The sequence below is a fragment of the Aythya ferina genome (genome assembly GCF_964211825.1).
Source record: "Aythya ferina genome assembly, chromosome: 1".
Taxonomy (NCBI): Eukaryota; Metazoa; Chordata; class Aves; order Anseriformes; family Anatidae; genus Aythya; species Aythya ferina.
In genome coordinates, this window is record NC_140296.1 from 178,018,314 (window position 1) to 178,044,812 (window position 26,499).

At 34.0% G+C, this 26,499-nt stretch overlaps 2 protein-coding genes across 8 annotated transcripts in view; one reads left to right on the forward strand and one right to left on the reverse strand.

Annotated features, from left to right (window-relative positions):
• Nucleotides 1-26,499, reverse strand: part of IMMP2L (inner mitochondrial membrane peptidase subunit 2) — a 457,221-nt gene that overhangs the window by 254,747 nt on the left and 175,975 nt on the right. The gene's annotated exons all lie outside the window — the stretch shown is intronic.
• The window catches only part of LRRN3 (leucine rich repeat neuronal 3), a 58,968-nt gene that overhangs the window by 24,592 nt on the left and 7,877 nt on the right, over nucleotides 1-26,499 (forward strand). For 2 of the 3 annotated variants that reach the window (XM_084498810.1, XM_084498809.1), the window contains one exon: nucleotides 5,694-8,645. In XM_084498810.1, coding sequence (XP_084354936.1) covers nucleotides 6,046-8,172 — 2,127 coding nt within the window. In that variant the 5' untranslated portion in view covers nucleotides 5,694-6,045 and the 3' untranslated portion in view covers nucleotides 8,173-8,645. Of the gene's footprint in view, nucleotides 1-5,693; nucleotides 8,646-18,257; nucleotides 18,422-26,499 lie in introns of those variants that run through there. The other variant, XR_014685984.1, reaches the window with a different exon arrangement.

Consider the following 26,499-nt stretch of genomic DNA (forward strand, 5'->3'; position numbering starts at 1 on the left):
TCAAATTTTTCAAATGTGTCCATGAGTTTTAGATAGTCACTTTTGAGTTTTTCAACCCAACATTCTAAAAATCCAACTATCATCTGATACTGTCAGCCACCCAAGTTGAACACCTCAAAACTAAGATTCTCAGTAACACCCATTCACATTTGCATTTCAATGTGAAACTGTATCTGAGCCATATATAACAACATAAAACAGTAAGAGTGTATTACAGTTAACTGTTAATTTGCACTTGTTAATTTGTAAAGAGAAACAGGATTCTGTATGAAACTCCTTGCTCTGGAGAGTGGAATGAAAGTAAGACTCCATATTCCTTCCAGCAGAAATTCCTTCCATTTTTACGAAGCCTATATAATTTCCAGCAATTGTATCAGACCATCTAGTAGAGCATATTTCCAGAAATATCTTATTTCAGGACAGGTTCTCTTATGAAAATCTACCGTATTATCTTTTTGTGCTTTAAAACCAAACTTAGATTCATTGTTCAGTCACAGACTCCACACGTATTAAAAAAAAAGTAATAATAAAATAGTTATATATGGAAAAAAAAAAAAAAAAGCACCATTTATTTGAAGTAGTTCAAGAATAAAGTTGTTGCACTTTTTTTTTTTTTTTTTAATCAATAGTACTGTAATAAAAATGCCCCAAGAAAAAACATCTTTTCTATTTTAATCATTCAACAAGCAAGGAAGAAGAACATCACAAAAAGTGTTAGAAAAATACTAAATTTTCAAATGTAGTCTGTATAACTCCTTGTCTCTGACTTAAAAAAAATAATAATAAATAATAATAAAAAACAAACAAACAAAAACAAAGTGCTGTAACCACAGTCAAGTGAGGAATGAAATCTCATCCCCAGTTTTTGGTTAGTTGACATTTCCAGGATTTCTGTCCACAGAAACGCTCAAAGTGGTTATAATGACAAGAACCGAGAAGTGGCTCTTTCAGTTGATGTTTTTGAAAGGTAGCTTTGTACGAACAGCTGTGTTTTCAAAATGCTTGCCACCTCTAAATTGGTCCTTGTGAAGTGAACTGTTTGCCTTATTGCCAGCAGGGCACATTGCAGTGTAGCTGCTGCATTTTTAGTTTTTATCACTGTCTCTCTAACTGCTGAAGTGGAAAAGAAAGATTGCCAAAACCTGACGTGTTTCTTTTCCTTTCTGCCCACTCTGACTTGGTTTTTAGCTGTCTGTTGCTCCAGTGACGAGAAACATTGCTCAGTTTATTCATTCACTGAATGTCTTTTCCAGCTCAAATAATGGTGATACCCTCTTGTAAACCAAGGCTCCAGCTGTCAATAGCAGTAAACGAAACAAACCTAATTAAGACATACCAATCTTTGTCTACACAAGAGATAATTAGGTTGCAAGAAGTCACGCTTACCAAAGAATCCAAGGTGTGTCTTCCTAAAAGCAAGAGGTAATACCTTACAAGCAAGAGACACACTGCATTTAATAAGACCATAACTATGGATTGAATGTAACAGGGATGAACTTCCAGAAGAAATTAAAGAGTCTCTCAACAAAAATTTAAATACTTTATGATAGAACTTATAACACAGAAAAAAAGAATAATAAAATATTGAATAATTATTATTGCTAATAAGCAATAGTAATATTTTAGATGCAGAAGCTATTTAGGCTTTTCAACTTCAGACATTGTGAAGCAAACCACAACATTTTATCCAAATGAGGAAATACATGTACAATCAGACTGCTAATAACAATTTTTCAGTGCACTCAAGTAAAGACTTTTACATCAAAGACCCTAAAACTACCATGCATAGCTCCTGCTGCTGCTTGTGTGAAAACACTAATCCCACAGCTCAGCTAGCGGGTGGTAGTTTGCTGCTGAGCCTCATCTCTACAGGTTTGTCTGTTCTGCATCATAGTCAGCACAAGTTTTAAGAATCAATTGCATCACATCAAATACATCAAATCACCATCAAAACCCACTAAAAAGAGCTATAATAAAAATAGAGTTTTTATGTAACAGATTATGGTTACATAACTGCAGTATTTCAATTATTTTATTTGTTTGTTTAGAAAAAAAAAATCTACTTTTGCACAGAAAGCCTCCATATGTAAATCTCAGATACCTTAAATACTATTCCAAGGAACAGGACAAATGACCTTCAGGTTCTCTTTGTCCTCCTTACTGGTACCTTTAAAATTGGATATTTGAAATGCAAAATTTTCACATACAGCTCCAGATGGTACAAAGCACTTAGCTTTAAAGCACTGGAAGGCATTAATAAAAATTCTGAAAGTCACAGTTAGTACGAGTTTTTCAATTTAATCTTTATTTACTGTTATCAGTATATTAATGAAGAAAGGGAATCAACATGTTCCCAAAGTTCAAAGTATCACAAAGTTAAATGCTTATTTCCAATATAAACATTTATCTCTGTGAGGCTACATTCTTCAAGGAAATTGAACTTCAATTACAATTTATAGTCTCGAGTGCAAGATAGCAGTTTACATGAGGTTTATTTTATTACAGTAAACTGCAGCTCACTTCTCAGTTCAAAATGGTTTGTACATATCTCAAGGTTAGAAATTAATTACATACACACAGGAACACAGACTCACACAATCAATACAACAAGTTGACATAAGCAAAGTCATACTGCCTAACTTCATTTTGGGTTTTGATCTCTTCAAATGGGACCAGAAAACTTAACATCAGTAATCCATGCTTTCTTAACATTTTTGTCAACATCGTATATTGAAGATTGACACAATAATACTATTAGAAACAAAAAGACCAAAACAAATGTTTTGCCACCCAAACCATCCTACACATTTTTTCCTGTGCCTCTCAATGCTTTTTTTTTTTTTTTTTTTTTTTGTATAGTGTCCCACAAGGCACGATGGATGCCAACACTACTCTAGAAATATTCTTTTATTCCATACCTTGAATGAAGTCAATAGCAAATCATATTCATATAAAAGAATACACAAATATAACACTATTTAACCAAAAATCTTTCTGAAGTGAAACAATGTATTTTGGAATGATGACTTTGTAGGCTTGGAGAGAGTGAAAATTATTCTACAATCTGTTATTCAAGGCACTCAACCCCAGTGAATATTTTATACAAGGCAGAAGCATTTCAACTGGAGAAATAAGGAAGATTAATGCTAGAACACTACATGAGCTTGAGCTGGTCTCTTATTAGCTGAAGCATTCACCAGAAACAGAAAAGACATCAAACTAAATCATAAAGAAGAATTTCAACCTGGATCTCTCATATCTTTTTGACTCCTTTTGGAGAAAGCCCAGTCTAATTAATATATGATGTGAAAATGTCCACTAATGCCCTTGTTTCAGGCTCAAGTGTCACATAGAAGCTGAAGTACAACTGATGTTGGTTTTATGTACACAAAAATGTAGTAATTTACATACTTTTCTGTGTACAGCATCTCAGGTACCTAGTACTTTACACATGAAAAGTCCATCTCTGTCTACATACTATCATTCACAGTGACCAACAGCAAATGTCCAGGGTGCAGCACAAAAGCAGGCCAACTATTTAGTCATGCTCCCCCAAAATACTTTCCCAGTACCTCTACCGAGCAGTAGTCCTAAGCATCATAATAGAATTTAAATGCTGAGCTTAGATATCTGCAGGAGTAATTTATTGAACCTCAATATCTATATTACTCAGGTAAGAGTTCCAATGACATTTCAATTACTAGAAGCTTGCATTTTGTATTTGCCATACAAATGTATTTGTAATATACATTCCAATTAAAATTCCAGAAGTCAATGGAACATGTGCCTAAGTGCATCAGGAACAGGATTCAAAAAGTGCTCTCCCATCTCCTCCAAATCCTCTCCTCTGCCTATATAGTAAATTACATCTGTGCATTTGGCATTGAATGATTTCTACTGAGAGACCTTTAGTAAATGGGACAGTATTCCATATAGGCACATCACCTTGCCTTCTGATGACTAAATTAAGAGCAAGTTATAAGCATTTGCTGTCCAATGCAAATCTCTATTTTTCTGCAAGCCCCAAGTTCATATCATTTCCCAGAATAAAGGAACAGATTATATTTTTACTATTTCTATCGACATAGCTTTGCATTTCAGTATAAACTGGGCCATTTCCACAAAAAACATATTATTAATCCTCAAAACAGCAGAATGTTTCTGTATGTTTACCTCACACATTGTCTGTTCACTTTTTTGATATACTTACGTGTTAAAATAAAATATTAAATGTCTTAAAATGTACATAACACAGAAGCCACAAACATTTGCCAAATGTTCTTCAATACTCAACATTGTCCAACACCTTTCTTCTGAGCTGATACGAAATGCCTATTTGATCAACATGTCCAATCCTCCTGAGCCTGCAAAGGAAATCTAAAATCCAAATCCTTGACACTTGACTTTTGTAATTCTGTCTATCGATACCAACAACATCTCAGAAGTTATTTATCAATGTCAATGAAGCATTGATCTCATCTTACAGTTTGTAAACAATGTCACTGTGAATTTCAATACAAAAGCCAAAGGGGAAAAGGGCATAAATGTGTGTCATACAGCAGCCTTCCGAGACAAAGTCTGGTAACAGTTAGTGTATAGTCCATATTCTGAAGTAAACACAGCAGCTAATATATACTACTTAATATATAGAAACGCAGAAGCTTTTGAATTATATCACTTGGAATACAATGTACACTAGTAGTAGGATATTTTTCCCTAGGAAAAGTAAGTAGATACCAAAAATCTGAAGAGAGGACACATTTGACATTTCAGAATGCTACAACTCCAGTCTTTGTTATCATTTGGGATATGAAGACAGTCTGCAACTTAATAGCAAATTTCAGATTCTTGCAGAGCTACAGATGAAAAAGCAACTGCTAGCGTTGGCTGTTTTTCGTATATTCTTATCACTCTAAAGACGATTTTCTGTTTTTTATTCTTCCCTGCAATTGAAGCTATTGAAGCCAAAATAAGCAAGCCAGTAATTAGACTAAATTTGCCAAAATGACAAGCTATTTAATATAAGGTATATATTCCTTTCTAATTGCTTTAAAGAAAGAGAGAATAAAAAGTTTTCTTCCTAAACATCAGCTACAAAAAGAATTAAAAAATGATAAATTTAGTGGATTATCAATTTTGTAAATTGATAGTATCTCAAAGTATCTCAAAGTATCTCAAAGGCTTGCCTAAGAATGTCATCATTAGGAATGTGTATTAATCCAACCATTCAATTTTCCTCTGATTACACGTAAATTAAGTTCTTTATATTTATAAATTTTATGTTCAGAAGTTAAATATTCATGCTCTGTAGGATTTTGCTCAGTGTTTACATTTTCAAAGCCAACAGAACTCAGTCTGCTTCTACTGATAACTGTAAAAAAAAATAAAATATATTGTTAAGGGGCATAAAATATGTAGAAAAATCTCACTGATATATTTTGCTTTATACTTTATGAATCTTCATCTTTCTTCAGAGCAATGCTCCACTGGATGCATGACAAGCTACAAAGTCTGAAGATATATTACTATATTAACTTCATTTATGCTATCCGGATACCACTACAATACTCTAGGCACCACAGTCATTTTCTTTTCTTACTTGCAATAATTAACACTAGATAGCAAGAGATGGCTAAATTAATTTATAACTTTATAGTTTCTTATACTAATTATTTCCTCTTCTTATATTTTAGGTCATCCTGTCATTCCTGCAAACACTAATCAATCATGGGATTTGAAGTTAATACTACTAAATAAATGAATTGCTTAATCTCCTATGACCATCTATACATGCTTCATCTTCACAAAGCTTATCAATTTTATGTCATCAAGGACAGAGTGACCTTCATTTCCACAAAATGTCTCTTACTACTGGACAAGTTGGTTGCAAATTTATCACTTATCCTCAGGAAGAAAGTCCTTCGCAATCAGCATTTGACAAATGCAAGTGTGTGTTTTATCAATTGACCGGGTCATACTGAATTGCAAAACCATAACCGTGGAATACTTACGGGGTCTGTTACTTTTCTGAACATTTGAGCTAAGATGAAGGACATGCAACTCAAAATTAATTTTCTACTTGGCCTAGTTATCACTGCAGTAGTACAAGCTGTAGAAAAAAAAGCAGACTGCCCAGAGTCATGTATATGTGAGATCAGACCTTGGTTCACTCCCAAGTCTGTGTATATGGAGGCTCCAACAGTGGACTGTAATGATTTAGGCCTTTTTAATTTTCCAGCCAGACTGCCTGCCGACACACAGGTTTTACTTCTACAGACTAACAATATTGCAAAAATTGAACACTCAGTAGACTTTCCAGTGAATTTGACTGGTCTAGATTTATCTCAGAACAATTTATCCTCAGTGGCCAGTATTAATCTTACAAAGATACCACAGTTGCTTTCTGTGTACCTTGAAGAAAACAAACTTACTGAACTCCCTGAAGAATGTCTCTCTGGACTCCACAATTTGCAAGAGCTTTATATTAATCATAACCTGCTTTCTGTGATTGCACCTGGAGCTTTCATAGGCCTCAATAATCTTCTCAGACTTCATCTCAATTCAAACGGTCTGCAAATGATCAACAGTAAGTGGTTTGAAGCTATTCCTAATCTGGAGATTCTCATGATTGGAGAAAATCCAATAATCAGAATCGAAGATATGAACTTCAAGGCCCTTACCAATCTGCGCAGCCTAGTTTTAGCTGGAATAAATCTCACTGAAATACCAGATAATGCCTTGGCTGGCCTTGACAATTTAGAAAGCATTTCCTTTTATGACAATAGATTTGCTAGAGTGCCCCACATTGCTCTTCAAAAGGTTACAAATCTTAAATTTCTGGACCTAAATAAGAATCCCATTAACAGAATACGAAGAGGAGATTTTAGCAATATGCTGCACCTAAAAGAGTTAGGAATTAATAACATGCCTGAACTGATTTCCATAGATAGCCTTGCTGTTGATAATTTGCCAGATTTAAGAAAAATAGAAGCTACCAACAACCCCAGATTATCATACATTCATCCAAATGCATTCTACAGACTTCCCAAGCTGGAATCTCTCATGCTCAATAGCAACGCGCTGAGTGCCCTGTACCGCAGCACAATTGAATCATTGCCCAACCTGAAGGAAGTCAGTATACACAGCAATCCCATTAGATGTGATTGTGTCATCCGCTGGATTAACATGAATAAAACAAATATTCGCTTCATGGAGCCGGAGTCTCTGTTTTGTGTAGACCCTCCCGAATTCCAAGGCCAGAATGTGAGACAGATACACTTCCGAGAAATGATGGAAATCTGTCTCCCTCTGATAGCTCCTGAAAGCTTTCCATCTACTCTGGATTTGAAAACTGGTAGCCATATTTCCTTACACTGCAGAGCAACAGCAGAACCGGAACCTGAAATCTACTGGATAACGCCATCAGGACACAAACTTTTGCCTAATACTATTTCTAATAAGTACTACATTCATTCTGAAGGAACATTAGACATAAGTGATGTAACACAAAAAGAAAGTGGCTTATACACGTGCATAGCAACAAATTTAGTTGGGGCAGACCTAAAGTCAGTCATGATTAAAGTGGATGGCTCTTTTCCTCAGGACAGCAATGGACCTTTGAACATTAAAATAAAAGATATAAAATCTAATTCTGTTTTGGTTTCATGGAAAGCAAGTTCTAAAATTCTGAAGTCCAGTGTTAGATGGACTGCTTTTCTGAAAGCAGAAAACTCTCAGGCTGCACAGAGCGCTCGAGTACCGTCTGATATACAGGTATACAACCTAACACATCTAAATCCATCAACTGAATACAAAATTTGTATAGATATTCCCACTATTTATCCACAAAATAAGAAACAATGTGTCAATGTAACCACAAAAGGACTGGACTTGGCAGTGAAAGGCTATGAAAAGAACAACGTAATAGGATTCCTTGTCTGCCTTGGTACTCTTCTGGGAATCATCTCTGTGGTATATCTCTACAGTTGCATCTCACGAGAGACGAACTATGACATCAGACACAGCTATCTAAAGAATTACCTGAAGAAGCAATCCTTTTCACTCAACGAGATTTATCCTCCTTTAATCAGTCTTTGGGACATGGGCAAAGAAAAAAGCACAGCAATGGAAGTAAAAGCAACTGTAATAGGTGTACCAACCAATATGTCATAAATATCAATCAATCTCTGAAATAAAAAGCACATGACTGCATTTGTGCTGAATAAAAAGGGAACAAGAAAAAGTACTTCATTTAGAAATTAGATGCCTGGACTTTGCTGCTGCTGACAAATGGAAATATGCCTCAGCATAAGAGAAAAATTTTAAATATGGCTTCTAAGGGTATTCTACCAACCAAATACGATTAACTTCATTTTCTAGAACTTTCATGAGACTTAAGTCTGGAATACAGTGAAAGTAGCCACATTTTCTGTATTTTTTTTTTAATTATTATTACATAAAAGTAGTGGAACTGAGCAATACCTCCTCCTGTGCTGTATTACACACACTAGCCACGAGTTTTTGCAGTGAACAGATATACTAGGATTGACACATGGTGTAATGAAATGGACAAATTCTGTAGAGTAGACACAGTGAGTATGTAAAATTTTTTTATGATGAAAATACATTTTTGATTAAAATCAAAACAGTTTTTGTCTTGTTTGTTTCCAAAACATATTCTGGGAGCTCTTGTCTAACAATAAACAAATTCATTATAAAGTCTTATAAAATATTTCCTTACATATTCTCACGTTTAAATGCCAATCTGAGCACATAGGTTATTTTTGCTGTCCTTAGGCTGTACAACTGCAATGAACTACACAATAAACACTTTCACAAATTACTTACCCATACTGGTAAGTAGCAATGTTGTATTTTACATGTTGATTACTGTGGGAGGAGGAAGAGAGAAGTGCAGAAAGGAGGCATAAGACTGACAGAGCAACAGGCTACTGTTTAAAGCACATTTTGAATTGCTTTGATACCCCCCCAGAAACCTGAAAACTAAATGCAATTTTTATACTCTGAAAATGTAAATTCAATATTTTGTCTTCAGTCAAAGGGGGAATTCAGTTATTAGTAATGTCTAAACTTTAGGCTGGTGATAGAGTGAACTTGGCTAGTTTGAACAGTTTAGATGATATTAAGGATTTCTTTCTGGACCTGCACACTTCTGTTCAGCAATAACAACAACTGACTAGTTTATAAACCTCCCCAGCTTTCACAGTGTAACAAGCAATAAATGACTGACAGAAACATTATTAGTAGAAATGAAATGAAACGAGACGAAAAGAGAACAATGAATACCTGACTCTACTCATATTGAGGTTAAAGTTCTCACGGGAGTAGGACTGGGTCCATAAGCAGCAAATGTGCACAAAAAACTGTTGATCAGAATGTTGATTACAAGCTAAAACCAATTCTGTTAGGATAAAAAAAGTGACTATTCCTAAATCCAGTACAGAAAAAATATCTGACTGTTAAGATAGCTGATGAAAAAATATGGTGACTACAAACAAAGAAATTGGTAGCAGAATTTTTTATGTTATTTCAGTTGATAGTTATATATACAAATAGGGAGAATAAAAAAAAAAAAATTATTGTAAATTGTACTTAGGGAATTAAATATTATTGGATGAATAGGTAGTTTGCATTACACAGTGAGAATAGGAGTGATGAATATTTCTTGTAAGTCATTAGTAAACTATACTTTTTAAACTATATAATAACTTACATTTTTTTATAGACTTGGCTGAAGTAAACATTTGTGTGGACTCACAGACAAGATTTTTGGAGGTAGAAGCAGACGAGCTACTTCTTGTGCATCGATGTTACTTTTTCCACGTATTTATACGTTTTTACATACTTTCAAAGTATTATTGGTCTTTAAACATCTATAACATGGAAAAATCATTTCCTTTTACCTACTGCTAATGAATAACATACTTTCATGTTAAAGACGTCCTTTTTCTAATTAAATCCCAGGATTTTAAAATCACATAAAGGTTGTTTTCAAAGTTGTCAAAGGCAGAAAGAACAACTTGATGTTAATTATAAACTATCAAACAATAGTATATTCATAGATTGTATATGCTTCACTGAAGAAAAAAAAAAAAAGAAAAAGAAAAAAAAATACTTGATGAAGCAGCACACACAGGCACATTGAAATGTATCGGATAAAGATGCTGAAAGGGTATGTCAGATTTTAGCACCATGGAGAGAACTTCCAGAGGGGATTTGTTTATGAAAAACAGGTACCCAACACCACAGCCATCACTGTGCACATAATGTACATGGTAACAAGAACTTTGTGGATATACCTTGCACACCTACCTCTAGAATCAAGTTACATTTAGAACTTACAATTATTAGAGCTTAGAAACAAGAATCTCACTTCTTTCATGCAAAAACAGCTCCACAGAGTGTTATAAAACAGCACATGAATACAACTCTAATGGGGAGCTCTGATATGAAAATTTCACACTTCCTGCCGTACTGAATAAATACAGATTATACTTGCTTTATTTAAATATTTCACCAATTTTTTTTCTTGATAGACCAAATGCATTGGTATATAGAATTTTCATACTAACCTGCTGAGTAAATAATTATTTGAATAATTCCATACTTTATACAGATATCAAATGAAAATATACCTAACATTTTAAGAAGAAATGGATTATTCTATTTCCAACTGCTCAGATGCATATGATTTCACCTGTCGCTCAAAAAGAAAAATACAACTACATTTTGTTAAAGTACCTTTGTAATTCTCCTCTCCCATGACCTTGAAGAATACATTTTACAACTTTACACTTTCCTTTCTCTATCTCTTAAAGAAGAAACTAAGCTTTTGTTTTCAGTAGGAAAAAACAAAAACACTTTGGTAACCTAACAACCGTAAAGATGCATCTCTAGTAATTAATCATAATTAAACTGAGTAGTATTGTTTATTTGTTTATTTATGCCTTCACTTAAAAATGCCACTTGAAGAAATACTAGGAAAATGTCCATAAGAACAAGGTCAACAGTTTCTCTAAAATAGGTTACAAGATCACAGGAGTTTAAGTAGTTCATCCACTAAAACATTTGAGATTTCTTTAGGGGTGCTTATCCAGTTAGATAAGCACCCCTAAACAGAGCAGGAATACAACTACAATAATCAGAACAGTGATATTCCTTCCAAGAGTTCTCACTCTTACCAAAAAATCTGCAGAATGAAACGCATGCAAAATTAGATTAAAACTTTTAGAAGACGTACTTACTAATGTGTTCAAGGTAATACCAACATCCATTTATTCATGAACATATACATCAACCGCATTGCAATTCTTCAGTATTCTATGGACACTTTGAATTTAAATTGAAAATTTACGTTTCTAACAGGCAAGTAGAAACATTTTGAAATTATTCTATTTACAGTAAGAATGTCAAAGGCTAAAAGCATGGTGGTGGTGAAGCCATCAAAACTCACTTAAAACAGATTTAAGTATGTATACTGATTAATGAATGGTTGTTTTATCCTTCTATTATACACAAACCATTTTTAACCCTTTTATTATATACATACCTTCTGTGTGTGTGCGTGAAGTACCTGTGTTCCATTAGCAATGTAAGACAGCCTGCAGACCTTTATTTCATTATATCTATTTCATATTATTTTATGCATGTGTATAACACATGGCCTTGCTCAGAACTGGCACTGCTGTGAGCCACCTCCCATCCATATAAAGATAACATCTTTAATATCTACATAGAAACTCTCCACGATACTAGCCTCACAAATCTCTGAAAAGGTTCATTATTTCTCCATGACCAAATACATTCTTCACATTAAAATGAAACTTTTCCCCAATGAAACTCTCAGGCAAGCAGTGGGATTGCGTAGTAATAAGTAAAAATGGATAGCTGTTCCTTCTGCAGGTATATTACTCCATAAACATATGAATTTATAAATCATCTTTTCAGCTGCAATATTTTAGTATGTACTTAATTTACATTACTTTACAGACGTGTAAAAAAACAAAAACATCCTAAACAGATTTTTCCCAGCCAAGCAGCCCCTGTAAAACAAACAAACAAAATTATTGGAAAAACTTCCTAATGGTGGTATAATAAACTTTTAAATAATCTCTTCATTTACAGGGAGGTTGTTTTTTGGTTTTGTTTGTTTGTTTTCCACACAAGGCAAAGGCCTATTTTTTTTTTCTGTTTTTTTTTTTTTTTTTATTAACTTCAGTTCATTTGTATCCCATTTTAAGTTAATCAGAAGTTTTATTCTGACATTACCATTTTATATCGTACTAACACAGAGATAGGTCTTTATTTGGTATAAATCACCAAACTTCCACTTACTGCTATAAAAAAAATAAACTATTTTAAACTATTTAAGTTATAAAGTCTAATCTTCAATGTTATATATTACAGCATGATGAAGTAAATACAGTAAACTAAGAACAAAGCACTCTGCTGGTAGGCCTTTACATTTCAGACTTTCATTTTCTGTATACAGCTTTCCTACATTCCTCTAAGGTAAGCAGGTAGGTGGTTGGTGCAAGATGCCCAAAGGAAAAGCAAAGTACGAGGGCCTTCTAAATTCTAGGAAACTCCTCTAATTCTGATAAAGAGAGTTTAAAAAAGAGAGAATTACTTCATGAAAATTACATTCAATCTATCTCAGCTTCATGCCAATTCCCCCATCTTGTGATGTTTGCAAATGACAAGAAAGCAGAAATCAAACTTAAAATATGAATTTATGACCTTTTTGTGCAGGTTTATATTTTCCTATCATTAATGCTTTAATACTTTAATGCATTAATACTTACACACACATTCTGTATAAAACACTTGTGGTTCTAAATGACTGCTCTGAGTTTTGTAGGTGACCTTGCTGAATTTTTTGGTGCACAGTGAGTAACTCACTGTAGTTACTTGGGAACATATGGCATTCCTCTTGACCATGTTTTAAAAAAATGACAGCAAGTATTGAGTATACATCATTTTAGAACAAATTCAGAACAATTAAAACAATTCAGAACAAATTATCTGTTCTTCAGGAAAATTTGTTATATGATTAGCCACTACAAAATTTATCACACAAACTTAAGACTTTTGCAGAAGTTTCAGAAGACTTACCTATATTTTAGTTTCGTATTGTTTCAAGTCTCTATATTCAACTCATTTACTTCATAATTAGCTGGGTTGTTTACACTCTTTAATAGAAGCAGGAACTAACAACTAGCTACATTTAAACTCTTCAGAAAATTAATTTCTTCAGAGAAAAGTATCGTTACACAGCTGTGTTTCCTTCTTATTTAATAGTTTTCTCTAAAGACTCCAACACATTAAAAGCACTACTTACTGATTATTCACACCAGAAAACAGTAGCTCAGAAAAGGATTAATTTTAACTTGGCATTTGACAGCAAAAATCATTCTGAAACGTTACTAACAAAAGAAAGGAGAAGGCAAGATCAGTGTTTGAAAAGTCTGGCTAGGCAATACCCAAAACATAATACATTAATTCAGTGTTTGAATTCAGTTACCTTACCTCTTTCTGTCAGCTACCAGACTGAAAATTAGCATGTTCTATTCATGGAAAGATTAAGCATTTACTACTTGGTAAAACATTTACGAATATCAATTCCAAAATTCCATCAGCTAACACAGCCAAAATGCTAACACACATATGTACATTTAAACTTCTATTCTGGCAACAATGATGTGAAACAATAACTGCAAATAGTAGCTTAAAAAAAATAATAAATAAAAGATTGCAGAACAAATGTTGATTTCCATTCTAAAAGGAAATTTCCATTTCCAAAATTCACTAATAAAAAGATTTCTTCCTCAATCTTGTGTTGCCCAGTCAGAGAAAAGACACAATGATCAAGAGTTACCAAGTAGTCTTTTGTATTATGAAGCCAGAGGAAACATTTAGGGAAAGTGCCTATATAGCCTAGAAAATAAGTTCACATAATAAACAATTCCTGAAGAATCAAGGAGAAAAATTTGGAAAGAATCACTCCATCAAAATTAAAGGAGAAAAATAATTCCTGTTAATGAACTGAATAGGGTAAAAACAGACTCTTGATAAGAAACTCTTAATCAGTACTCAATCAAACTCAATCAGTATGAAAAGTGAAGAAGACATTTCTAAGGATATAGTTAAGCAGGAGAGAGAGAACAGACATTGAAGACAAGACTAACAACTCATCTTATGCTAAAGATGAGAAAGCCTGCATGGCATGCAATTAACAACTGCATACTGTTTTTGTAGAGGTTATAAACAAGACAACTAGAAACATATACTGAGTTAAAAAATACTGGTCTTGTTTACTTTGGATCATGTTACTTCATCACAACACAGCTTACAGAATCTTAAATAAATTTGGAGGGGTAGCAATAGATACCATTAAGCAAATGATCTTTTTAAAATACCTGTGAGTAACAGTGTTGCCATAAAATGCTAGGCAGGAAACAAACAAACAAAAATTTATATATATATATATATATTTACCTCCCTAACCAATTGTTTTCACAGGTCAGTTGGTTGCCCTGCCATATAGCTTACAGTTGTACACCGTTTGAAACAACCTGAACCAATCTTCCAAGCTAAAGAAATAACTGGGGAATAAATACTATGCTACAAGAACAACAAAATGAGAAGTATTATCAGAAAAGGAGGAAGGTTGCCTAAACATTCTGTGACTATAAAATCTAGACAGTGAGAGACAAAATGAACCCAAGATGCCAAAGGTCATGCGAATAAAATGAAAAAAATACTTAAATTATTCACATGATAGTTTTAGAAGTTGGATTTTTAAGAAAATAATTGTATTTAGACAGGTATATAGACATGTAGATAAATTCAAGATGAGTGAAACCTGGTTACTGACCTCTAGTGAGATCTGCATTATTGGAATATTAAAGTACATGACCATAACCTATCTCATGAGAACTGTGCTGTCAAACTGAGAACTGACCTATTCATTGCAAATTCAATAGAAGTTCTGAAGGAGTTGAATCCTCTTACATATTTAAATCACAGGTCAGTGAAAAAGTAATATATTGTATCAGACTAAATTCTGTCCATGATTCAGTATTCTGAGGCAAAAGTTACAGACATTATTTGTAAATAGCATAAGCATACAGTAGAAGTAGTAACGAATAATGAAAACTGACCCTATAAAAAGAGACTAACTATACTGTATACACACATTGAAACACTTCATCTTATTGTTGTGTTTATATTAAGTAGTATTTAATTTCTGTAGTGAGAGTAGCAGTGCACAGACATGCATTGGCTTGCCTACCTGCTTAGCTATGATATTCTTAGAAAGATATAAAGCTGCAGTTACATTGAATTCTTCACAATTTCAAATTAAATATATATATATATGAAGTAGACTGATCTTCAAAAAACTGTAAAAGAAATACTGCAAGTAACCATTAACCTCAACTGTTCCCCCTCCCAACCACTCACCCCAAAACAAACAAACAAACAAAAAAATTACTTTTGTCCTTGTCTGCTTAAGAAATTACGATCAATTGTCAGAGCTACCAAATATGAACAAAACATAAACTACAACTGTTTAACTTCCATTTCTAGAATTACAACCACAAAAATTGAATACAAAGTAGTTTATATATTTAATTAATGCCAAGAAAAGAATATCGAAGTCTATCTTTACAGATAGATAAACAATTTATTATTTGTTTACAACTATTTGGATAACCTGTGAACTCCTGTACCTGCTAAACCTAATTGATGACATTAGGTGTAACACTGAGGACAAAGGTATAACAAAACACAAATATCCTGTTTCATTTTGAAAGCTTTTGGATGCATCCCTTCTGACACTCAGTTGCTGTTCCAAAGAACACCTATCTTCCTATCTTTCATAGGTCTTGTCAACCTTGTATGTACTAGGATCTATAGTATCCCAGAGCACCAAAACAAGCAAAGAAACAAACCAACCAACCAACCAACCAACCAAACAAACAAAACAGCTCTAGTTTGTAACATAACTACATAACTATGAATGAACAATGAATGAACACTCAGAACAATCATGTACACAAAGAAAATTTTATCTAAATTGTGATTTTACAGTCAGTGGAGCTCATTTCTATTCACCATAAGTGAAACTCTTACTTTCAGCACCCAATTGGGATAGCAATTTAGTTCCCTAAATTACGTTTCCTTGACTCAGATAGGAATGTATTTCAATTTATTTGGGGAGGAAAAAAAAAAAAAAAATGTCCACTGTACTTGGAACATTAAAATGTATATTAGGATTTCTTTAGAAATTTAGAAAGAAATCTTTCCATTCTCATTTGCCAAATTATTGTAACAGATCAAAGGTGGGTATTTACATAACATGGCTTAATAAAAAACATGAAAAGAAATGCAGATATGAAGTGTTGACATTCTTGCAGAACAATTGATATTCTTTGAACCAACAGTTTCAGATTTTAAAAAGTTCCACTGGAAAATGTTTAATTCTTTCTATTGCTCAACCCTCAAAGACATTCAAGTCTGTAAATCAATAGTCTTCAAAGCAACTGAATCATTTTTCCCTTCAGAGACAGATGAAAACTACAAATAAAATTCCTCTGGCTGCTAAAAAAACGTTTTTTACTTATCTCGTTCACTTGTTTAAGTGTTTTTTTTGTTTGTTTGTTTTTTTTTTTTTGTTTTGTTTTGTTTTTGTTTTTGTTTTTTCTCTCAGCTTCAATTATTTTTACACCCTTTTGGCCCAAAGTTCTTTTCTTGGCCTTGCTGCCTCCTCTGCCTTTCATGATCCCTGTTAGTCCTTTGCTTATTTCCTGCTACTATTGTTGCCAGGCTGTCACATCATTTCCAAGACTGCCAGTAAGGACAGATGTTGTCTGACTTAATAATGCTTAATATCAAGCAAACATCATATTAGGAAGCAAAACACTTGAATAGCAAAATACAAATATTAAAGAAAGACCTGGAATTCTTGAAAGAAAACCCTGGTGTAAAACAAATCAGCTAATGACATGAAGTATCTTTCAGGGAAATACAGCATAAAAATGTAATGACATTCAGATGAAAATAATGACAGTAATGTGGGAGTAAGGTAAAGCTGAAAGGGCAGGCAATTTGGGCAGATGGCCTATTCCTGATCCTAAAATAGATGATGTTCTTTTTAACATTACAGTTTAGAAGAGTGGAAAACTACTCCATCTGCCTTATCCTTATGTAGCTATTGTTCCTTATTCATGTTGATGACAATTTCATGCTGTGCTCCAAATAGCCATGATGCTTTTGGGAATCACAAAGCTATATGCTGGATGTATTCAGGTGCGAAGAGAAATTTAGAATAAATGGTCAAAAGAACAAGATATAATAATCGTAGTTTTTTGATCCAAGATCATTTACATCCATATCTACAAAATATACCTTCTAATGATAGATGGGAATTTGGAAATTTGGAACTTCTACCCCCTTAAATTGAATTCAGTGATTTTCTCCCACCCACTCAAAGTATATAGTATATAGTCACATAACACCTCAATCATCTAACAGGATTTCCTGAAGCGGAAATTCTCGACTAAAACAGAAATGAATGAAAGTACATGGAAAGATACGTCCATACAGAAACACCTTCTTAGAACAGCTATCACAAATAATCACATTTTTCCTTCCCATTAAATTACCAGTTTAAACACACTACCAAGATCTACAGATTATTGAGTTCTAAGCACTACTCTGAATTCACGACTCATTGTGCTTCCTGGCTAGAACTCAAGGGAAAACAGAAATGCTGAGGACAGCTGTACCTACAGGAGATAGTCTTCCGTAGCTCAGTGCTGAATTAAGGGTGAAAGAAGGCAATAACTCTTGCCCTAGATACTACTTACTGCTTCAAAATGTCCACACACGACACAAAGCTACTTTCCAAGTCATTATCATAAAATACACTGGTTGACTCCTTTTGACAGTTCACCCCAACATTTTTTTTTTTAATCTCCATATACCATGCAGATTTACACTTAGATTTCCCAAGACCAATGCAACAATAGGCTTCTCCATGACATTTGGCATATCGCCTTGCCAGTCCTTGAACAGACTGGATTTAATCAGACAAAAATTGTTGGAAGCCGAAGAGACAGCTCTCAGGTTCACACAGAGAAGGAAACAAATTTAAGCAGTCCCACATTAATAACAAGGTATTAATGGCTGATCTTATTAATTTTAATTTAACGTATTAATGCCCGTTGTTACAGATGAAAAAGCAAGAACTGAACTCCTCCAGAAGCATGTACATATTTCACTCTCCATCATATGGGATGACCTGAGAGCTAGCTGCCAGAACGAGGACAAGTAGGGCAGTACGAGTCTCTTCTATCAATAGGAAAGCAAAAGACAAGGAAGAAATCAAGACACAAAAGTGAGTCTCTCTATATATTATTTCTCAAGGACTAAACTCACTAAATGCAGTTTCTAGTGGCATCACAACTATGCAAAAATTACCTTATTCATCTTTTTAAGGCTAGCAACTACATCATCTGCATCAGTACATCTTGAAAGAGAAACAAATGAGGTTATCTCTGTAACAGGAAAAAGAAAAAAAGAGGATTGAAGCATGCCCAAAATGAGGTGTGCATCAACAGTATGCTGCTTTTCAAGCTAACCAAATAAACCAAATAACTAGGAAACAAAACAAAATAAATAAATAAATAAATAAATCTTAACAGCTTTCCTTAGTTGTGCTTCAGAACCTTATCAGAGAAAAGGGAATATGCTCATTTTAAAATAAGTAGAATAGCAATGGATTTTTCACTCTGATGACTGCTGAGTATATCTAAAAGACATAAAGATGGGATGATTTTATGGGACATTCAATCATTTGAGGAAATTCATTTATTCTATATGTTTTATATTTACAATATTCTAACATTTAAACTGAAGCTATAAGAAAAGGCCTACAGAGTTAGAATTATGACTTTTAAATTAAGTGCAAAGTGTCTAATAATTACACAAAATAAAAAATAACTTAAAAGTTCATTTCACAATGATAAAGCAACCATGATCATTAAACTACAGGCAATCAGATATGTCTTTCTTTACATACTAGGTAATAAAAGGATTAAATGAAATCAAATATTATCAATTCAATTTCCTCAGGTTAATGTAATCTTACCTTAACATTTACTATAAAATCGTATAGGTAAATATATATTATTTGGGTAGCTGTCTTAAAAAATGCATTTTTGCTTAGTTAGACTATTGTGTAAACAGTAATACTATGACAGCTTCTGAGGAAAAAAAAAAAAGTTCTATGAATCCATTTATATGACTTTGAATCATCATGCTAAAACACAGTCATATGCATTTTACCAACTCGGTAGTGTTTCTGTGCTTTGCAAAAAATTGAAGTGTTTACTGACCTTAAGTGTTAGCCTTATGCAACTTAGTTCATAAATGCTCTGCAGTTATTTATGAGAAGTGTATGCCCATTTTTAGCCCAGTGCTACACTGAATATTCATGTGCCACATAATATATTCCCAAATGTGATACCATGTTTTCTTCTCCTAAAATACATGCTTGCACAACTTTACCTAAAGTAATATAACACATGAACACAACCACATCAATTCCATTTCTTCTAAAGCCACATGAAGATTCAATCCTCCAGCTAGTATGAATTGTATCTCCATGACTTCCAGACTGTTAGTTTGAGCTTCAGAATAGCAGTGTCCATCCTCACAACACTTACAAATGTGTATTCATGTTATGAATTTGAACATTTCTGACATATGTGAGTGTATGTCCAAATCACCGTTGACTTTCAGCATGTTAGAGATCCAATTCAAAACTACTTTCTTTTCCGCCCTTCTTGAAATTTCAATCTCTCTCTCACTTTCCATATTTCTTACATTCACTTAGCATTAATCTAAACTTTTTGTCCTTATACAAAATCACAGCAGCATGAGCATGCTCCTTTCTAACTACATTCTACTTCATTAACATCTTTTTCTCATGCTCCTATGAAACGTTTCCCATGTATCCTTCTCTAAGCTATTTGTTATTATTTCTGCATGATTATATGAAAAAAAAAAAAAAAAAAAGCTGAATTGTTCTGTGGATTTAAGTGCAAATTTCAAGTGTAGCCAGAGAAAAATTGCTTCTATCAATAAACAAGACATATGAACCACAATCACAGCAATGTTCACAGCCTGCCAGGGAACAGTGGAGAGTTTGGTTAAATTTTAAGATTTGTAATGCTGGAATTTTTGCTGTTCTGTTCCCCTACCTTCTTGAACAGTTAACCCTTCTTAACCCCTAACATTATGTTAACTAAAGTTCAGTCTCTCCCTTAGTCTTCAAAAACCTGATTAAAATGGAGGATGTCTGCTAGTGCTAGAGGAATTTTAAGTTTTTTCTAGCTCGTATGCTGTCTGGCTTATTAGAAAGAAAAAAAAAAAAAAAAAAAAAAAAACACAAAGAAAACAATCTTATTATTCATCCAGACTTTCAAAAGCATATTACAATTTATGAGCATATAAAAATAAAGACATTATGCCAAAGTATGGCTCTACTGAAGACAGTATGAAAGCAACGTACATCATTCATTTAATTGAAAACATTACAATAGCTTTTTAATTATGACAAAATGGGAAAAGAATGATATTACTTATTTAAAATACTTTGAATAGAATATTTTGTGGAGAGCATCTGTTTCAGGATTAAATAATTAAATATATATTGAAGAAATAATAGATAGTCTAGTATTGTGTGTACCAGCAAAGGAATGTTCTTTGTATTCAGATATTAACTAATTACAAACAAAATTCATGTGCCATACAATATTTTAAATTATACTCTAATGATCCCATTGTAAGATTAGAATCCACGTTTCCTCAAATTCTTACTTTTCCTGACCAAAAAGTTTGCAAGAGCCCGCTCCTACTATTCATCTCTAACAATCAATTATCTTCCTACAGGATTTCTTAGGCTTTGTCTTCCTCCTCCTTTTGTCTCCTTCATCTGAAAATTAAATTTTGCTCCAATTATCTTACACATGAAAGTTCCCTGTCATACAACATCACTCTCCCACTGTCACCATCTCCTCTTTTGCTAAATGTTCTTGCACTGAATTCTATTTTTCCCTTTCCAAAATTAATATTCCACTGCACTTGATGTACTTTCCAGTGAGTGGGGCTTACTTTTATCAAGTGTGGAAACTACCTCATAACAATTCAAAAAATGAAAGTCTAAGGGAAAAAAAAAAGTTTAAAAAACTAAAAATAGACTACAAATCTCATCATAACAAATCAAGTGCAACAAATAAAAAACAAATCAAGTGCAACAAAAAACAACAAAACAGAAGGGGCTAACAAATCAAATGCAAATATTATAAATGAAGATGACAAAAAAATAAGAAGCTGTAGATACTCGAATGTATGTAAGTCAGTAGTAAAAAAATAAATAAATAAATGGTAACAGGATGATAGAAATATTTTAGAACAAATTAGGAAGGAGATGGAAAAGTGTGGCCAAAAAGGACAAAACTGATAAAAGATCAAGTTGGCAATAGCACAAGATCAATAAATACTAGAAAAATGAATGAATGAGTTTTCACAAGTAGTTTTAATGATGTTAAAGAAGAAACCTAGGGTAGAGGTATGGCAAAGACTGTTGAAGAGGAAGGAGCTATGACACAGGTTTAACAGCCCATTCTGGAATCAAATTTAATTTAGCAAGAATTAGATTTAGGCAAGAGATGAATCAGTAGCTGGAAGCAAATTTTGGACAAGAAGAAGTGATGGGATTATCAAAACCAGAGAAAGACTAATGATAAAGAGACAAAGGAGCAGTTAAATGAAACAAGTGACCTTGAAGATACTATTTAATATATAAATACAGAAGTTTGTAATGAAGAAGAATGAACAAGAATGGGGAAGAAATACAAGACAACAGGAGTATGCTTTGGTTGGGACAAAATATTTAGTAAAGAAGAAAGTCACAAGATTCTTCTGAAATGTTGGGAAATAAACATGTTTAGGAGATAAATTATAATTTCTGTACCTCATTAGTAAAAATAAGCCAAGTGCCAACAAAAAAAAATACAGTACTAATTGTAAAATAATCAATACATAACATTATTTGAAATACTTAATATTTATTAGAATGTAAAAAGGAATAAAGGCTTAAATAATGAAGAAAAGCATGTTTGGAAATTATACCTAGAATGAGGAAAGCAGCTACAACAGGTAGTGTCATCTGGGATATTTCATCCAGGAGACAATTGAAAGCTGATAACCCTGTGTTAGGCAAAATATTTTCATAAAGAAATCTCAAAGGGAAGGAAACATTACTGCCTCTAATTAAGAGCTCAAGGTCCAGAAACCGCTTAACAATATCAATTTTAATGCCACTATTAACAAATTAAGGTTTGTGATTTCCTAAACATTACCGGAGCCACAGCTATTCTTATTGTTGCTTTTATGAAGCCTCAAAACTCTTTAAAAATAATTAATTCTAAAGGATTAACTCAACAAATCAGTTTAAAGGCAATAACAAAAGACATTGGAATGTATTCAAGTTTTTTCTAAGTTATATCCAAAGCAAAGGTATTCCACAAAAAAAAAAAAAAAAAAAAAAAAAGCCAATCATTGTCACACAGACTAAAAGCTTCAAGAGAAAATAGTGGGAAGAGGAGGAGGAGAGGGGAGAACAAAGAAAACAAAAATCCCTTAAAATTAAGAAGAGGAAAGATGGAAGGCAATCACAACTAAATATTAAGTTACATAAGTTAAGCTAATATATTTAAGTTATATATGAAAATACTCACTGAAGCAAGAGGTAGACAGAATTCGACATGAAAAACTTCAAAGATTACAAAAAAAAAAAGTAATTCTTAAAATCCATTTTTAAAAAGGATTAAAAGTCTGGAATAAACTAACTGAAAACTCCATGAAAACTTGAAAGTAAGACTCAATAAGCTAACTAGGTGACTAGGTGTCCATATGTAAACCCAGAGCTGAACCTTTCAGTCTTTGAGGACATATATCTACAATTAAAGATGCTCTGCAGATGCAGTTTGGAGAGATCTAAATGAGTAAGTCCACAAAGTGCGGTGTAGCACTTTCGAGGCTTTCACCAGCTTGAGTCCAAGTACATTTGAATATAATCAGTCTGACTTACCCTGCATAGCAGCTTTATCAACGACCTAGATGAGGAGACAAAATCATTATCAAGCGTCACAACACTGAAGTGAAGGATGCAGTCAATATGTCTGGGGACAGAGCTGCCATTTAGAGGGACCAAGACAGGATGGACAATTAGGACAACAAGAGCTCATGAAATCCAAGGACACATATCAAGTCCTGCACCTCGGACAGATTAACTCCTGAAGTAAAACCCTGGGACTGGCTCAATGTGGAGCAGCTCTGCTGAAACAGACCCAGAGGTCCTAAAGACAGTTGGCTAAATATCCCTGGTAGTGACATAAGCTAACAGTATACCGGATCGTATTAACATGAATGTAGCTAGTAGACGAAGAAAATGATTATTCTTCTTTACTGACCACTTGCTAAACCATGTCTGTAATGTTGCATTCAATTCTGGGTTCCCACACACAGTAAAGACATTGCTCAAGTGGAACAAGTCCAGCAAGAGACTACCAAGCTGTTGGGGCCTGGAGCACTTGCCCTGAGAGGGAAGGCTGAGGGAGCTGGGATTGTTCAGCCCAGAAGAAAAAAGGACTGGGTGGAGTAAGTAGCATCCTTCCTGTATGTAAGAGGTACTAAGAAGACAGAGCCAGGCACATTACTGAGGTGCACAGCAGGAGAATGAGTGACAACATCCATGAAGTGAAAGGAGGGGAGAGGGAAGTCTCATCCAGATATAGGAAAAAGAATTAATTATGAGGAAAATAATCTTGGGAACAAGTTGCCCAGCAATGTTATTAAATTTCTGGTTTTGGAGGTTTTCAGGACCCAACTGGGAAAAATCACAAGCAATGTGATCTGATTCACAGTTGACCCTGTTTTGACCAGGAGTTTGAACTAGATGACCTCTCTTCAATCTGAATAATTTTGAAGAGGAACTATATCCCCAGAGATTATATACAAGATGTAAACTGTTTAGAGAAGCAGAAATATTTTAGCTGAAATGACTCCAAAGTTTTGATCAGGAATATGGTCTTACTCCTTTTAAAGTTGTCGTTTAAAAAGGTTTCAGAATAGCTGCAGTCTCACAAAGGAGCTCTAGTTTGGGTAGATCATTAGGTCTTTTGAATCCCTAAATTTTAAAACTGCATTCATAATGCAGAAAGACATTTCCATACCAGTTCAATATGTGATCATACTTTAAAATAAAGATACTTAATCTACTTATTTTGGGAACAAATTCTTAGGAATTTCTTACATGTGTAATCTACTATTTTCACGATGATGTTACTTCTAAATGTCCAAATGCATAAATTTTTTTTTTATGATTTTGCATAAATGTAGAGCAACAGACTGTGCAACTAAATTTAAGAATGTTTCCAGCTTCTTTTTTTTTTTTTTCTAACCCAGACATGAGTAACTAGCTATAACTAGCATCCATTTTTCTGGAATATAAAAAAAATAAAATAAATTCATCAACATGAAAAAAAAAAGATTAAAATTAACTTCTTCAAAAAAAAAAAAAAAGAAGAAGAAGAAAAATGAAATAGAAAATTAAAAAATGGAGACATCTATCCCTTCAGGAAGATTATTAGAAATACACATGGAAAATGCAGCAGAAATCAAGACATTCAGTCACAAAGGAAAAAAACAATAATAAGCAGAGCTCAAATATGGATGTGAGACAATATCACTGGCTAGCGGGAATACTTCAGAAAAAAAATAATGTGGTAATCTAAACTAAACATGCATTATGTTCTTATTATTAAGCAACCAACTAACATTCTGGTATATACACAGGAATACAATTTAAATCACAAGTTTGCTTTGCTTGGTATCCCATCTCCGACAATGTTCAACAGAAAATGCCTAATGAAGAGCATAGGAACAGGATGATTTTCCACAGTACCTTACCATCTCTTTGCATTCCCGGACCTTGGAAACTTCCTTGCACAGGGGAACCTTCATGCATCCTCACTTTTAAAAGCCTTTCACGGACTCTTCCCTCATGAATTCATCTGAGCAGTTTTTGCATTTCTGGATTTAGTACTCAAAACTTCCTTCCAATGTGCCAGTGAGTTCTAATAATGTTTAACAACATGCTAAAGAGATGTGTGATATTTTTAAAGCCTTATGCATCTATAGAGACTTTTTTTTTCATATATACAGAGGATTCACAAACATTTTTCATTTTTAACTTAAGGGTCAACTTTCTCAAATGTTTGGTGAATTTTTTGTTAGAATTTTAATGGGGCCAACATCCTAAAACGGATGCTACACTATGTTACATTACCTGGGTAAAGCCTTAGCAAATTAAACACAAAGAACAGTTGGGGATCAGAGGAATAATGATAAGTGGAAGAACCCTAATGTGAACCCTGGTGTGAAAGCCACCAAGGTGACCCAGTGGAAGAAACTGTCCCCAAATACTATGTAATCTAAAGGGGTTACTGCCCAAAAAGGAGTTAAAATTTGATCTGGGAGACAGAGGAAAAAGAATTTGGGGATTGTGTAATTGCATAGGAAGTTTTAAGTAGTAAAAGGAAAAGCAGGAAGAAAGAATCAAGGTTTATGTGGTGGGAATCAGTAAGGAAAACCTAGGGGAAAAAAAAGGCACAAAAGGGGCCACTCATCCGTAAGCCAGTGTCTGGTCAGTACACTTTGTCAGGCCAAGTGTTGTACCTGATCACTGCCATCCATCCTGTCTCATTAAACTCTAGCCCTAACTGTTTTCTGTGCAAGTATGCTTTCCAGTCCATGTGTGTGCATGTCCTAGAGAACATCCAGCTGTTCTGGAACCTCTGTGGGACAAGAGGTCCCAGTGCCAATTGCTCAAGGGGGTCTGCAGGTCTCGGGGGGCTCATAGGGCTGGGTGGCAATAACTCTAAGAAACCGGGGTCTGGGCCACAACTTTGGGGTAGATTGAATGAATGTCTGAAACCAGCTATTCAGAGAACCGTGATGTGTTGTGCATGGTTTTGGATGGGAGCACTAGGAAACTTCATTCCTTAATCAGTTAGACAAGGGGGAACAGGACCAGATGATTCGCGCTGTTCATGTTTATATGCTTAGCTTGCCGATGGTAAAGATGCTGTTTCATGTCTGTGATGATCTGTGTGGCTGGCCACGTGTGTACTGCACAGCATGTCCATCTGCCTATGGGGAATGCGTGTTCAGCCTCCTCACTGGCTGAACCTCGGGACACAGAACTGCAGCAAACTCACATTTATTGCCACAGGACATGAGGCATCTCCAGGTCTTACAACACACCAAAGATGGCTCCAGCAGACCACAAAGAACCTTGAGTCTTTAAGTTCATAGGATCCGATGCCTCTAACACAGTTTGTAAGA